Source organism: Diabrotica undecimpunctata, chromosome 2 (genome assembly GCF_040954645.1).
Source record: "Diabrotica undecimpunctata isolate CICGRU chromosome 2, icDiaUnde3, whole genome shotgun sequence".
Classification (NCBI taxonomy): domain Eukaryota; kingdom Metazoa; phylum Arthropoda; class Insecta; order Coleoptera; family Chrysomelidae; genus Diabrotica; species Diabrotica undecimpunctata.
In genome coordinates, this window is record NC_092804.1 from 63,445,794 (window position 1) to 63,463,197 (window position 17,404).

The 17,404-nt window shown below is 32.8% G+C and overlaps 1 protein-coding gene across 1 annotated transcript in view; it reads left to right on the forward strand.

Moving 5' to 3' along the window:
* Positions 1–10,338, forward strand: part of LOC140433324 (uncharacterized) — a 55,973-nt gene extending 45,635 nt beyond the window's left edge. The window contains exon 5 of the mRNA XM_072521355.1: positions 9,643–10,338. Coding sequence (XP_072377456.1) covers positions 9,643–9,729 — 87 coding nt within the window. The 3' untranslated portion in view covers positions 9,730–10,338. The remainder of the gene's footprint in view (positions 1–9,642) is intronic.
* The last annotated feature ends 7,066 nt before the right edge of the window (positions 10,339–17,404 follow it).

Below are 17,404 nucleotides of genomic sequence, written 5' to 3' on the forward strand. Positions count from 1 at the left end.
ATATATGCATGTGATATAATAATTTGTATTAAAATGTAGTACAATATTGCCAAAAATATAACCTAATATCATTGTTTAATAAATTGTATGTACCTATCTTTAACAATTTGATTTAAATCATAAGTCGGAACTTATGATTTAAACAATTTAAACGATTTAAACAATTAAACAATAAGAAGTTTTTGGAACGCCACTGCTTTGTTTGGTGAGGCCTTACGGTTCCTAGAAATTTCCGCCACTACAGTTGAAACATACTCTAAAAATGGTGTACTTTTTTGTAACTTTTTTTTTTGGTCCAAAATTAATCATCTCAGCCTAATTCACCTTGTTCGTATGATTTTTAAAGTCAAATCTTTGTCGACTGGACTATCTCCGAACTTATAAATGCATCTTCATCTTTAATTATTATTTATCCTCACTGTGTTTAAAATTAGTTTTCCTTTGAAATATGAAGCAGAAATGAAAAGCGTCAAGAGAAAAATATATTACTACAGCTTATAAAAAATAAATCAATTAGCATTCTATAATGGAAAGATAATTCCATTGTCCCTGTTGAGTTTTACGTACATGGAATATTAACGTTGACTACAGTTAATAGGTATTATGTGTCAAGAATAAAACAGTAATTTCAAGACCTGACAACAATGCTACATATTAAATCTGGATGTGAGTAACCGATCAGATGAACTCTAATGTTAATGTGTATCGGATTAGAAGTAAATGAAAAAGTGTCAAGATGAAACAAGGGTATAAAAGGAATAATAATTATTCTATATGCACGACCTCTAACTCAAAAATCATTAAACATATAATTTTTGATTTCAGATTATTTAAAGTGCATCTTTCAGACATTTATTTAAGACTTACGAAATTAAGTACGAAAAATAATGCAGATAATGCAAAAAGTTGCTGAGACTGGTTTTCTGATACATACAATATCCTTTCTGCTCCCTTAGTATTAGTACTAACTCTATGAAACTAGAGTAACGCCGTTGATGAGTTGCAAAGATCCCTCAGTTGGATCCTACTTTACAATCAGGATAGTCTTTAAAGTAATTACATAATAAGCTATTGGTTAACTAAATCCTTCTCTAATTAATTCAATGTTCCCTGACAAAATAACTGAAATTGTCTTATGTACTGTGAGTGAACCGTGTAAAGGAGGAATGGATTACGAAAACTTAAAAATATCTCGTGGAGTAGACAAAACACAAAGTTAATGTAATTTTGTGTTTAAAATAAATTTAGTTAAAATTTAAATTTTGAACAAGACACGAATTAGTACGGATAGTTATTAAATTATATACCGGTGTAACTCTAAGCCGTTACTTAATAATAGTTCACAAATATCAAATTAAAATCAATTTTAAAAAATAACTAAAATTGCTGTTGTTTATTTACAAAAACAAGATATACGTCGGGACTTAAAAGAAAACCTTAATAACAATTCTTTGAAATAAGTGTAGCTTATACATACATATGAACGTTATATATAGAAGAATGTGGTATGCATTTGCTAATTCTATAAGTATTTTCATACTTAGTAAATGGTCACTTGTGACGAATCCCTTTTCAAAACCAGCTTGTTCTTTCGACTGGTATCCGTCGAATTTTGGCGTCAATCTATTGGTTAAAATTTTTGTTAGGAGTTTATACATTAGATTGAGGAGTGTCTGATTTATCCTCTTACTTGTGTAGGATAATGGTTACAGATTCCTTCCAGTTGTTTGGGATTCTTTTTTCTTTTAATACCTTGGTAAAAAGGGAGTGTAGAGTATTAATTACCACTTTTCCACCATATTTCAGTATCTCTGCAGTTATTCCATCTTTTCCAGGCGATTTGTTGTTTTTCATTTCTTTCAATGCCTTCTTTATTTCTGATTTGCTTATTTCTGGCTCTAGCTCTGAGTTGACATTATCGTTCCGTGGACAGTATGTAGTCGATCTCATTTTTTCTGGATCCATTAGAGCTTACCCATGTTCATTTTCGTTGGGGCTTCTTTTTGTAAGAGGAGTTCAGATGCATAGATGCTTTCCTTCTAGTTAGTTTATAAAAGTAACACCTTTATCATTTCTCTGACCATACCCGAAATCTCCTATTTTAGTTTCTTCTTTGTTTAGTTTTCTATTCAGTTTGGCATTGAAATCTCCGATTACTAGTGTAAGACGATTTTTATGTTCTTCCATAGCCTTTGTTATATTTTTATAAAATAGTTCGATATCTTCGTCATCATAAGCTGTGTATACCTGAATAATTTTAATTGATGTTCTTCTTATTTTAAGTATGACATAGGCGACACGATCTGATATAACTTTGATAATTTGGACATGCTTACTTATAGCTTTATTTATTATGAATCCTACTCTTAAACTATTTTTTTGATTTCCTTTATAATACAGTAGATTACCGGATTTTACCTGTATTCGGTTTTCTGCTATTCGTCGAGTTTCTGATAGGCCTATGATATCTCATTTTATGTTTGTTAATTCTTCTTCCAGTTCATGTACTTTAATCCATGCATCCGTGGACATTGATCTAATATTGTATGTCCCTATTGACAGGTTGACGGATTTTTTTGATTTATGTTGTGCTCGTCTTAGTAGGTTTTTGTTTTTATCTATCAAAAGCGAATTATTTCCTACTCCAGATACCGTGAGGCAGACCTTTGAGGTGTGGGATTCGCTTGGTGAGTTAGTTATCAGCCGCCCATTCTGGGTCAGACGCTGTTTGTAGCCGTCCACTCTGGATCAGACGCCACATTTAATTTTATACTAACCTAAAATCGGAGGTGCCACTTCCGCCATACTTACCATACCGAAGATGTTCTTCTTCGCTGTGGATACCATTGTGGTCTTCATCCGTGTCCCTGGACAAGGGACCCTAAGCAGGTACTAGTTTCCCGGGTCAGGAATTTCCTGGAATCTGCGGAGGGCAGGGACTGATTCACTTTCCCTGGTAGAACTGTCCAAGGGAGTTCCTACCCGCTACCCACATTGTATGTATAAGCTTCTATAGGGATCCTCCTTCCTGTCATAGATAAAAAAGAAGTTTAAATGTAAATGCGAAAAAAATAGACATACAAAAATATGCCTAAAAAAAACTTTTATAAAACAAAGTGTCGCGCTACAACAAAAAAACCACAGCTTCAATACGAGTTTACACAAAAAGATTAAGGGCTATATACAAATATGAAATTACCCAATACACTAAAAAGTAAACACTAGTTTATAATGTATGGGGTTTACATTATATTACATGATAAGATAGTCAAAGCCAACGGTTACTCTTTCTCGCGCCGAAAATGGTGTAATCTGAACCGAATTAGACTAGATCATGACACATGCAATAAATCACTAAACCAATCCTGTAAGCAAACAGTTCACCACATCACCTAAGAATTACAGCCACACGATTCAAAGATAGATAAACTAAATCCACGAACCGGCTCCCGAGGCAATGGAATGGCACCATGGTAGCAACATCCAGCATTATCTGTATCTGTAGAGTATAAAAGGTGAGTTAAGTCTCATAGTACGTAGACCTATATTGATTCATTGTGCATCCTCCCAGGAAGCTGTCGTTCTTAGCTCATTGTTCATCCATATTTCCCTTATGTGGACAAGCGTGGGCCAGGGCTCGTCGAATGCGTACTCTCAAGCAGAAAGTTCGAGGTACTTTTTTTGTCTTTTAATCTCTTCTAGGTCGTTTCTTCTTTTTCTTTAAGATTTATCTTTTATCGAAGGTTGGAAATCATCAAGGCTATGCAGACTTTGTTGATTGCGCCTCTAAATAATTCTGCACTACTGCAGTCAGTCGTCACTGTGTTTCTCCTGCTATAGCCTATTCTGATATAGTGTTCGAGTACTAAATTGTTGTAGAAGTTCTACTTTTTGCATTGTATTTTAGATTTTTTGCATCACCTCATCTCGCTGGATATTGTGTTTTTGTCATTTTCCCGTATATATGAATTTAATTGGTGGTTACTTGTACATTTGCTTGTCTGTATTTTCTTGCATCTCATATTGTTTTTTTGCTGGCTGCTCTAACTACTACTAAATCAATAACTGATCTTTGGTTTCTACTAGGTTTCTCCTATATACTTTTAACATATTTTAATTAGCCGACTTCTATTGTAGTTTTCCTTTTGTCTAATGGTCGCATTGTCATTTAACGCATATACTCCAACAATTATTGTTGGTTATCTAAATATGTTTATCCTAATTTCCATTATTTATTCGTTTATTTGCTGACAATTTCGTATGTGTTTTTCCCATTTATTTTTTATTTATTTATTATATTTTTTATTAATATAGATACTCCTTTTGCTGCGCTTTCATGTTTGCAGACTTTACTCCATATGTCTGTATATTTCCTTATAAATGCCTCTTCTTGACCCTTTTTATAGTTTCACTCAACACTATTACATCTGTGTGTAGTCTTTCGATTTCTGGGAGTATTTCATTTTATTTCGTTGCAATTCCTTGTGTATTCTACGTTATATTCTTATAGTCTTTTTTATTCGCCTAAATCCTGTATCCTTGTTTGTGTCCAAATCCCGAGGCTGTATTGGATTGTTTTTTGCATAATGATTTCTTTCGAGTGTCGGGTAACAGACCCAGTGCCTCAAGCCCCTGATCTTCGGAGTACCATTGCTCCTGCTCCTTGATCCGAATCATCTCCATATTCAATCTTTTTTTTTTAATTAAAGTATTGTCAGATTTCAGTAAGAGCCTAAAAAGGTATCCATTGAATTCTGACAGGCAACGATGGGGGAAATCTTTTTTGGACATCTACGTCACGGATAAGACACCCTGGCATCTTCCGGCCGAGTAGGATACTAGGCCAGAAGACCCCAGGGTAATGCCGGAATAACCTTGTTCCGCCTAAAACCTTAACCACCTTTCCAGAGACGTGGTCTTGCCACTCAATGAACAACTAAAATAAAAAAACAAAATTTATAAATAACCATACCTATTACGGTAAATCAGAAAATGTTTCAGACGTTAGGCCATAAACTAATAAATAATAGTAACCATAAATTTCAGATCCCCGGCTCAATTTCCTCCTCTGTCTTCCTGCTCCTTTTTCTTCATCGCCCCAGAAATCAGACAGTGTACTTGTCTCCATTTTTTCTCTCCTCTCAACATTATATCTACAACGTTTTTTTTCATCTAGCCCGAAACCCATTCGCCTTTCGAAATCTCCCCTCTAATTTGCCTGTCCCTGGCAGTTTAAAATGTGTGCGGGAGCGTCCGGTACCCCACAAACAGTATAGTCTGCCGAAGCAGATTTGCCTATTCTATTTGTGAAGGTGCCAAAACTACCATGTCCGGTCAGAAACTGCATCAGAAAGTAGTCTAGTAAGTAAACAGTCTACAAAAAAAAATAGTAAGTTGCCTAAACTTACATTCCCACCAGGCCACTGATCGGGAATAAGTTACTTCGTCCATCGATAAAACGATCGGCATCACCGCTCCAATGACATATAGAGCCTTATTTAAAACTGTCCTATATGCACTAGATACCCTAAGCGCATTCGCCTTTGCGAAGTGTTTATCAGCTTAGCGTATTTCGCAGTGTTTAGTACGCTACACCACACGGGGGCCGCATAGGTTACCATCGACTGGAAAACTCCATTTAACACCTTTCTTTTGGTGCTACCTGAGCCTCCAATATTTGGCATCAGCCGTATCGACGCCTTCAATTTCGGTTCGCCTTCTCTACTGTCTTTTAAATGTGTACTCCGAACCTTAGTCCTTCCGACAACCAGACTCCCAGATCATCATCATCATCATATAACGGGGGTCCTACGGCGATTGCCGCTTCCCGCATTTCAGCCTCCATCTTTTCCTATCTCTCCAATCTCCCTCTTCTAAGCCTCTAGATTGCATTGTTTTTTTAATTTCTCTTCTCCAAGAATTTGGTGGTCTTCCCTTTTCCTTCTTTCTGGCAGAACATACATTAAGACTTTCTTTGGCCACCGCTCCTCCTCCATTCTCATCACGTGACCATGCCATTGTAATTGCCTTCTTTGTATTCTATCTGAAAGAGTATCTCTAATTCCTGTACGGTTTCGTATTTCCTCATTCCTGATTCTTTCCATTCTCGATACTCGACATGACCTTCTAAGATAATCCATTTCCACAACGTCTACCTGATCTCGTTCATTCTTTGTCATCGTTCAACATTCGGCACCATATGTGGTAATTGGTTCTACAATTGCTCTGTATACGCGAAGTTTGGTATGCATCTTTATTTTATTAGACCACAGTAATAAATTCAGTATTCGGATGAATTTTTTCCCTTGGGTTATTCGGTTTTGTACATCTATCTTAACTCTGCCATCTGCTGATATGATGCTTCCTAGATATTTATACTGGTTGCAACCTTTTATGACTGCGTTTTCAAGCCTCAGATCTGTGGTATTTCCTCCAATTTTTAAATATTCTGTTTTGCTTATGTTTACAGTAAGCCCCCATTTGGCATATTCCTCAAATAATTTTCGATTCATATAGTTTATATCTTCCTCATCGGTTGCAACCACCACCTGATCATCTGCAAACAACAATGTATACAGAGTTTCTTGTCCCACTTCGATGCCCATAAATCTACATTTATTTCTCCAATTCTTCAATGCTTCTTGGACGTATATTTTAAAGAGTGTCGGTGACAAACAGCATCCTTGCTTTAGGCCTTTAGTGACTTTAAATTCATTTGAGGTTCTGGTTCCAATTTTTACACAACTAACTGCATTTTCGTACAATTTATATATCGCTCGAATATATGTCGAATTTTGAGGACCTCAAACATTTTCTTTAACGGGACACTATCATATGCTTTCTCAAGGTCTATAAATACCAAATGGGTCTCTCTACTTTTTCCGACACGCTTTTCAATTATTTGTCGTAGGATAAATATATTATCAAGGCAGGATCTCCCGGTACGAAAGCCGCTTTGTTCTTCAATATCTTGTATCTGTCTTTCAACTCTCTTCTTTAATATTCTGCCGTACAACCGGCCCACAGAGCTCGTCACACTAATACCTCTATAATTGGAACAGTCTCTTTTATTCCCTCTCTTATATATGGAGCTTATATAAGATTTATTCCAATCTTTAGGAATTTCCTGGTCTCCACACATACATTTATTGAAAAGGTCTACTATTAATTCTAAAAGTGCAGTCGGCCCATATTTAACCAGCTCTATGGGAATGTCTCCAGGCCCTGCGGCTTTTCCGTTTTTAACCTCTTTTAAGGTTTCCGTCAATTCAGATAATGTTATTATAGGGATTTCCTGTCTTTCGTCTCCCAGATACTTCCACACAACCTCCACACCTTCCACTATAAAACAAAGAGAAGATTTTGCCCGGCTTCCTTTGAGAACTTTTTCATATTCAATTTAGAGTTGTTATCGGTAAATCCATCCAGGGACTGACGATTCGTTCTGGGAGAGAAATGTTAGGTTTGGATATGAACTCAGGGTAGAACAATAGTTTCTCATGTATGGTATTAGGAGAAAACCAAGCTAGAGTTGGACTATATTTTGGAGGTAGGGATGCGCTGCAGCGTATGTTAAGCGAAAAGAAGCTTAAAGTCTAATGCCACAATGGTCTTATTTTAAAACTAGCCTACTTTCTCTCAGTTAGGAAAATTACTGTGGAGATCGCACAGAGTTTCTTTAGTTCTTCGAAAGTATACTGTACCTTCACAAAAAGACAAAAATATCTGTTGCTAGAGTGTAGCTAAATGGAAGATAATGCAATAGGAAACGCACATCAAAGGCAGTACATTACTACAGGGAATCTAGTAACGAAACAAAATAGGTCGCCCGCTGTTTTTAGGGGTGCCAACGGGATATGGAATATTTGGTTATCTCGCCAATGTTGGCGGAAAGTCAATGGCAGCATAGTGACTTTTCTGTAGGGAATTATTAAGCTAATTTTCTGTAGAGACTTAATAAGACAATAATTATAAACATGCTTAAAAAAAAAGAGAAATTACATTAATTTATATTACCTTTGTTACTAAGTAGATATTATCTCCAGCTGCTAAGAAGAAGTTATCTATTTATTCTTTTTACTAAGCTCTAGATTTTCTTGGTTTGCAGCTAACGAATTTTTCTTTAAGAAAAGCAATAACTTTGGGATACAGGCTTATATCTATATTATGTTTAATGTTAATAATTGTAAATAATAATTGTGGACTTAGCATTGAGTAATTGCTCTGGAGACTCGGGGGGTTTAATATTTTAGATTTTTTCAATAAATATGCAAGAATGACTTTTTAATTTATATTTTGCACTTTTTTATCATTTCTCTATTTTTTAAATAAATTGTAGACCAATTTATACCTCTCTCTTAACTCTAGCGGCAATAATTCATAATTAGCCGTTTAACAGTCACCAATCTAATGTGGAATCAATTCGGCTTCACTTTCACTACTGATATCCATTTTTTGAAATAATGAAAAAGCGAAAGCACTTTCGAATCTTACATGACAAGGGGTGTAAAAATAAAAATAGAAGTTGACATTTTTGTCAAGTTTCCCTACGTACATACTCAAAATTATTCCAAAAGTAAAAAAATCGTTCCAAAAGTGAGAAAAAACGACCTGAAAATAGTTGCTTTCGGTACAATTTGTGTAACGTAGAACTTTCAATTTAATAAACCATACCGAAAGTTTAGTTTTCGGGAAGGCTGTAGACAAAAATAATTTTTATAACTTAATATTTAATTTTGTTATAATATAATTTTACATCAGTACTGAATGTTATTTTAACATTTTCGTAGTTAATCAGCAGTTTATGATACTGGTAATTATAACGTAAGAACGGTATTAGTGATATCCAAAATATATTCAATACATTCGGTAATATTTGGTTCATTTAACTTATTTCAATTAACTGGATGCCTGAACTCCTTGTGATCATTTTAATTAATTTTAAAGAATTGAAAGTATAAATAAAATATAACTGTAAAATCTATGAAAAGAAATTAAAGTTTACAGAACTCATTCGCTCTTGACACGCGGGGGATCTCAAATAGTTTAATACTTTCCTGTAGGACCTGTAAATTACGGTGTTTATAATATCTCGGGTTAGGGAGGCGCCTGAGGGGTTATGTAATAATTAAGCTATTAATATATAAGATGTTAACTATTTTAATTTATAATAGGGTATATGAAAAAAGCTTTTTTATAATGCTTGTTTTCTTTTAATCATTCTATTTATTCAATGCATTATTTAAAAATATTGCTACACTCCATGAACAGCTAGATAGTAGAAGTTGATTTTGTTTATAATCAGAATTAGTATAGAAACTATTTAGTAAATTTAAGACATTCGCGTTTACCAATACAAAAATGCTCATTAGATTTCAATTTTTTAAACATAGGCTGAGCAGAGAACAATTTTAACACATAGAGTGAAAATTTAATGTTTAAGGTAAAAATTTAACGTTAGACCGGCTTCTTTGTGTTTCCGTCTGCTTGTCTAGCCGATCTTCTAAATAAGAATATTTAAATTATATTTTTCTTGTCAAGAAATTTAGGGTGACTTCAATATTATATTCGAAATTCTTTAAAATTACTCAGTTGAACTATAGATAATATCATTGCATACTTATTGTATGATTTACATTACAGGAGCAACAACATCAACCTCATCCTCAACAGCGACGTCCTGTAGAAGAACATAGACAACCAGCCAATGTAGTATACCAATACCAATAACAGTATTAAAAATTATTTTCCTTAAGTTATGTTAAAGTAGAAGACTGTGGTTAATTGTATAATGTTTATTTTTTATATTTTTTGTTTTAATAATTTATACATATCAAATAAAATCTGCTTTCAAAAAATGAATAACCATAATTTTAAAATTTAACCTTTAGTTAGTGTTATAAAGTTTATTAACCCTTAACTACAGAGATCCGTTATTTCTTACCGGTGAGCGGTTCCAAAACGCGGATTTCGTGGTATCCGCACCAGTTACAATTTCATGTGTCTCAGTACCTCTAGGGCAGTTTGTATAAAGGTCGTGGCATATTATCATACACGTTGCCTTTCCAGTACGTAGTGTTTAGTTTCCGAAAAATATAATTTAAATTGTTTTAAATATGAACAATTCACACTGTCAGGAACGTTGCTTTTCAGACACCTAACGTTTCCGTTCAGTATATTCGAAAACAATATTTTACTGATGCCGAGTTACCTAACGAGTCGTAACCGGTTGGTACGGATAATGTGAATTAGATGTCCGTCGTTTTCCCCTCGTTGTTTATTTAGGTATTTGTTTGATTTTGATACAGAGTATTTAAAAAAAAACGGGTGTGGCAGTCCGGTGGGACTGCCGGTGGAAGTTACACTTCTATACACGCATTCGCCGTTACAAATTTATTTGGGAGTCAATCTGCACAATCATTACATATGTAATTCTATAGGTAAGACATAGCAGAAAGAGAAACATAATTAATAAAAACTTACTAACAATGAAGGATTGAATCAATATTTTGATGAAAATCAAAATATTTTTATTTATTATTTTAGTATATTTTTATTTTCATATATGTATGAAAGGAGTTGAATGCAAAAATTTTTTTACACATACTCTGCAGTAAAATTAATTGTTTATTTTGTTATTAATTTAATAATACAATACAAATTAAACTGCAATATTCATAAGTATTTAAAAATGAGAATAATGTAATAATATTAATAAAAAAGTCCTCCCCGACTGGGAATCGAACCCCGGTCTCCTGCGTGACAGGCGGGGATACTAACTACTATATATAACATTTAATAAATAATACAAAACATATCACATAAATAATAATGTACAGATTTTCGTAAATGCTATTTTATGTTTCTTTTATGATTCTATATTACTTTTATTTGTTTAAAAAATATATAAATTTTTGTTCATAGAATTTATGGCTATTTGTTTTAGTAGACCAAAAATGTTACCAAAATTATTCTTTAATAGATTATTCTTTAAAAATCCTGTATTTTATTATTAAAATCACTCATTTCACCAGTTCTTCCATATCTAGACACTACAGAAAAATACATAATGCCTTTTTTTTATTAACTTTATATTTAACTCTATATTTGACTCCATTTTATACTTACCGGTAAAAAATACCGGAGCTCTGTTGTTACGTGGTAATAATCGAATGTCTGTAGTTGAGGCTTAAAATAGACTCTACCCAAGATACTCACAAGCGACAACCATAAAAAAAAATTTTTATGAAAAGTATAATAAAGGGCGAAAAATGTATACATGTAACGGCAAACATTAAATTAAAAAAAATTGTAGTGATATTGCTATAATATTGTAGGAACTAATGCTCTTGACTAATTTTTTATTTATGAAATCAAGGTTAACTGACATAATAAATATATAAAAAAACTATTGAAGTAAAAATTTTCTTTGTATAATAATATAAAATGTTTACTAAAATTGTAAAATTTAAAAAGAACGTTCTCGATCCTGTCAGATCATCGTTGATGAAAACCTACAGATATGTACAACCAATTAAAAATAAAAACAAAAGGGTAAAATTTTGACTGTATAATTAAAAATGTGGTTAATACTTACGTTTATAAAGTAATTGGAACTAGCCACATAATGAGGTCAGATGACCCTTAAATTACATAATTGGAGTAGAAAAACATTAAAATTATTAAGACACTAGGTCAAAAAGGGACCTTACGTCCCGAGTGGCAATAACCAGCTGTTGATAGAAGGAAATAAAAATTGTCTTCAATGACAACATTTTCAAGAAAAGTGATAGTTAGATTTAAAAAGAGATCAGATAATATTATATGCTCATTATATTATTGATTTAAATGATACTGACTTGTATATTAGTATTTAGTGACTTACATTACGGTGCAGTATATAATAAAATTTTTGTTGTTGAGGACAGAATTGAGTGGCTTTATATCAAAGACGGACATGTGTCATGCAAGAAAAATTGAAATAAATTTGTTTTTTATACACAGCTGCTATTATTCTTATTATAAAAATCTCAATTCCTATAATTTTAGTGAAGGCTTCAAAAGTAATCTTGTGGACATTCTGATATCAGAAATATATGAAATTATTATGAAATTATTATTTGAAAATACAGATGTCCGCTTTTGGAACAAAAATGGGTAAATGTCCATGTTGGATCAAAATGTGACGGTAAGTGTCCGTTTTTGATGCTAAAAAAAATTGTATTTGAAAGAGTGAACCCTCGGTTTGGACCTAACTTAACATTTAATGCTAATAACATTCAATTAAGGAATCAGGTATTTTAAATGGAAATACCTATTTCTTTTATTCAAGTTGCATTAATTAGTATCTACATACAAAGCAATTTAACTAAAAATATATAAAGCTAAATATTTGAACTTATAAAATATTTAAACTTTAGTAATATTCAAATTGCAATTAGCACAAGATTACCATCAAAATCAGCGTTATTATTTTTACACTCACATGAATCGTCACATTCAGCAGATATTTCAGGTTCTGTTTGCATTATGTTTTTGTACCACTGCAAAGTAGCATTTTCCCTGCAATTTACTCCAAAATGTTTTTCAAGCAATTTTGCTATGTCCTTAACCTTTTCTGCTTTAAGGGTCATACCAATACAAATTTCTCTTGGGTTCATCTGTCCAATAGTGCAGTTGGTCTAACAAATTTTTCTCCCTGCGTCAGTGTCAAGGTTGTAAGTCATTTCTCCCTTTACAGCGATGTTTCACAATTTAGTTTTTCAAAGAACTATTCGTCGACAGGTGAAAAATTTTTAAATGAAGTTGAGCAGCTGTTTTCATAAAACTTTTCGCTTCTTGTTTCCAGTCCAACGGTACCCAATCCCCTCCAATCAACTTAATTGTACCATATTGCTTAAAAATTGTATGATATTCTTCTTTTGTCACAATAAATTGTGTCGATTTTTTTAATGTTTTTTCTATTACCCCAAATACTCTGTCGACAGGAAGGAATGAGTGCTCTGTTACAGGAAAGACTGTTTCAATTCTTCGTATGCTTGTTGGAGTAAAGCTATCCAGAAACGTGCAGCACATAGTTAAAATATTTATATTCTTATTTTGTCTAGTGCAACCATCAGCCACAAAAGAAAGAAGTCATATCCAACTCATTGAATACAATGGAAGCAAGCTCATTGGATGATTTTTTTGCTTCGTTTTCCGTCCATGTATAAATTGAGACAGTACTGGAATTTAGGGATTCATTTCACAATCCTTTAACTACTTAAAGATTATAAAAGTAAAACTGTCGTGAATAATACGCACTTTGATCAGTTACTTTTGGTAAAACAAAGTTCTTCTGACAACTAAAACTCAAAATAAAACATCCTCGTGGTTTTTCTCGCAGGTGTTGGAAGAAGGCTTGGGCCTGTTTCTTGTGTAACTCCATTTTAATTTTTAGCCCTTGTTTTCTCCTTCATTTTTTATACTTGGATATGGATTTGTAATTTTAGGCAAGTACTACATACATTGATCCATGTAAGAGAATCCAATATTGAAATCTGAGCAAAATATTTTCCTGAAAAATCCCTAAGTAACCTTCTCAGATTCTTCTTTACCATTCTTCTTTTCGATGTGTCTATCCGTTACGAATGTTGGCGATCATCATGGCAATCTTGCTGCACAGATGTTGTATTAAACCAGATTCTGAGGTTATTTAACCAAGATGTTCTTCTTCTTCCTGGACCTCGTTTGCCAAATATTTTTCCTTGCAGGACGGTTTGAAGAAGAGCATATCTGGATTCATTTAACATAATATGTCCGAAGAACTGTAACTTTCGGGATTTGATGGTGGTCAGTACCACTCGGTTCTTATTCATTCTTTTGAAGACCTCCTCATTTGTTACTCGGTCAGTCCACGGGATCTTAAGCATTCTCCGATATAGCCACATCTCAAATACTTCCAGTTTTTTGCACATATCTTCACAACACCATAAAAAAAGACAGAGAAGACGTAGCATCGCAGGATTCTTACTTTTGTATCAAGAGTGAGGTTGTAACTCTTGAAGAAGGTGGCCCCCATCCGATTGAAGGTGGATCTAGCTTTTCTGATGCGTGCTCTAATCTCCTGGTTGTTGGTCCATTCTTCATTTGTTATGGTGCTGAGTTAGTTGTAATGCGTCACTCTTTCTACAGGGGATTGGTTGACATAGAGTTGACCTTATGTTTTTCTTTTCTTGCTAATTATCATAAGCTTTGTCTTCTTAACGTTTATATTGAGTCCATATTGTTGACTGTAATACGTGATTTTGTTCATAAAAACTTGTAGGTATTCTAAGTTGTCCGCAAATACTATGGTGTCATCTGCATATCTGATGTTGTTTAGCCGGTAGCCATTTAGTAGAATACTTTAATAAATATTCTTTTAGAGTACAGATTGAAGATTAGAGAAGACAAAATACAGCCTTGCCTCACTCCACGCATGATTTTCACATAGTCAGTGTGTTCACCTTTAACTCTGAGATTTGCTATCTGATTTCAGTAAAGATTTCTAATCATTTTCAGATCTTGGTTGTTAATTCCTGTTTCTTTTAGTATTTGCGTCATCTTGGCGTGCTGTACTTGATCAAACACTTTCTCGTAATCAACCAGACATGCGTATACGTTGCAGTTGACGTCTTTGTATCTCTGGAATAACACTTGTACTGAGAACAAAGCCTCCCTAGTACCAACAGCATTTGTGAACCATAACTGGTTGTGGAAAATTTGACTTTCACACAGCTCGTAGATTCTCTTATGAATTATTTTTAAAAACAATTTTAGGAGATGACTCATGAGGCTTAATATAAACACAAATCTTACATAACCTTCTATAGGACATAGTTTGACACGTATAGTACAGATAGATATCTTTGTTTCATTTTCTTAAAGACAAAAAAAACCGTGTAGCCGGTAGCTGATGTGGTAAGTACATTTATTTTTTTTTATTTGGCAACAGCGCTTTCCTGAGAATCTTGTAGCGAAAAAACTAATATATGAGTAAAAATTTGTTGAATATGTTTGCCATCCAGTTTTTACTAGTGGATTATAATGACATTAAATCTATGATGTGCACGTCTAATTATTTGAATTACACTGTAGCACGTGTTTCTAATAATTTATATAAATATAAATTAAGCTATTATCCCCAAAATATAACTGAAAAATATACAATATTTTTCTGTAACATACGGAATAGCTCATATAAAATTTTGCTAAAATATCACCCGTTAGAATATGGACCGTTATTTATATCACAGATGTGGCAACTTTAAATCCAGTACCCTTTTACAAAACAAACAAAAATTGTTTAACCGCAGAAATGGGCAATGTAATGTGTAACATTACGAACAAGTTAAAACAGTAACAAACATTTCCACTGGAAAGATCTAGTTTCGCCTCATATTTCTGTCAGTGCAGTATGTTTTTGTTGTCGGATCCATAAACCTTACTGGAAAGCTTCATGTAACATTATTTTATAAAATGCGTCTGCAAGAATATAACTAGTCTGTAGTGGTAAAATCCAGAGATTCCACTTTAAAATGCTCTAGATAGTAAACTGTGTACTTAATTAAATGAGACAATCTTTTTAGACTCATTTTTCTTATTCCTACTGTAAAATATAGGTTTATGTGGAAATACATTTTAAAATTATCTTGTGTACTATAATCGAGTTTTAAAAATTTCTTCTAGCGCTTAAAGGCTAAAAATTAAAAGTATTATTTATCATTTAGTTTTCATTTTTAAGTTAACATATATTCAGTTTTATGGCGCAACATAAAACCCATTAAAAAAATAGAATAAAATTTACAGTTCAATAAACAAAGAATTATATAATGGTACGTAATTCTTAAAAACCGCAGTTAAATTTGAAAAAAAAAATGGAAATGACTCATTAGTTTTAAGCTAGTTAAAAAATTTTATTTTACAGATGTCCATTTTTTTCTTGGAATGATCAATTGAGCGCATTACTAATTGCTTCATTTTAAGTGTCGTGTTTTATAGTCTACATAGAAAATTAAAAAGAAGGTTATCTTCATAAATTTAATATTAAATTAAATAATATTGAATAAAACGAATATCTGTTTTATAAAATGTAACCAGTTCACTAAAAGATGCTTTATGAATAGTATAAAACATTTTATGGCAAATTTTCAGTCTGTTTCAAAGTAGCTACATCAATGTGTCGGGAAATCGGCGTTAATAAATGTTAATTTATGTCCTTTGCCTTTTCTACTTGGCCATTATCAGCCATTGTCTGTGTCTTCGAATAACTACCGTATTTTTCTTTTGTAAGTGGCACTTAAAATACTAATCTCTTTCCTTAAAATGTTAAATTGCTAGATACTCTTTGTATATAATATAAAAAAATATGGTTTTGAATCTATTTTCTTGTGCAATTTCTATACTATTTACTTATTTATTTACTAAGAATAGCCTTCAATTTTATTTCTATATACGTTTATGTAATGTTTTTGTTTTATTTTTCCGTAGGTTTTGAAGTGAAATACTTTTAAATGATATTTTAATATTTTTGAGGTGCCTTTTTGGGACGACTTTATAGACTACAGGCCATGGGACATTTTTAAGGGGTCATTTGACCTAGCATAGATCATATATAAATCTACTACAATATATAATAACAACTTTAGAAACTGATTCTCGATCGAATCTCCGAACAGTAAACATATCAGCCATTAGCGATAATTGATATTTAATATTAGCTTGTTAGTTTGGACAATTTTTTTTTTTAAATTAAATGTAGAATTTTGTTTGTATCTAAAATTTAAACAAAGGTGCAGTGTAAAAGTGTTACTTGTTCTGAACTAAAAACTGTAAGTTTGATTTTCCTCTTTCATCTATAACAAATCAAACTATTTTGCCGATTTGACGTGAGGTTAATTACCAGACCTTTCGGTAATGATCCATTATTAGCACCAGGGCCAGGTTATTTAGCCCAAGCATGGAAATGGATTCAGCAGCGGGAAATTCCACCATGGAAAGTTCTGGCAATCTACTTGTAAACCAACCATCAAAATTATATTCTACAGCTCTTAATCAACCTACAAATAAATTTCCAAACAAAAAAGAAGCAATTCTACTTCACTCACTGCCAAACTCTAATATCGAAGTTTACCTTAATGCAGTAACTTCTAAAGTGGATCCCAGAAAAATACATTATATTTTTAAAATTATAAATGATCATAATAATATGATCATATTTCTTCGAAGAAACAATGAAACAAAGAAAGTTGATCGAATCAATGTCTAGACGACTGCAGGCTGTTATTGATAATGAAGGAGCACCTACAAAATATAAGCAATTATTTTTCATTGCGTAGAGTTAGTTTTCTTTATTAATTTTCTTGTTTTCAAGTTTGCATCATTT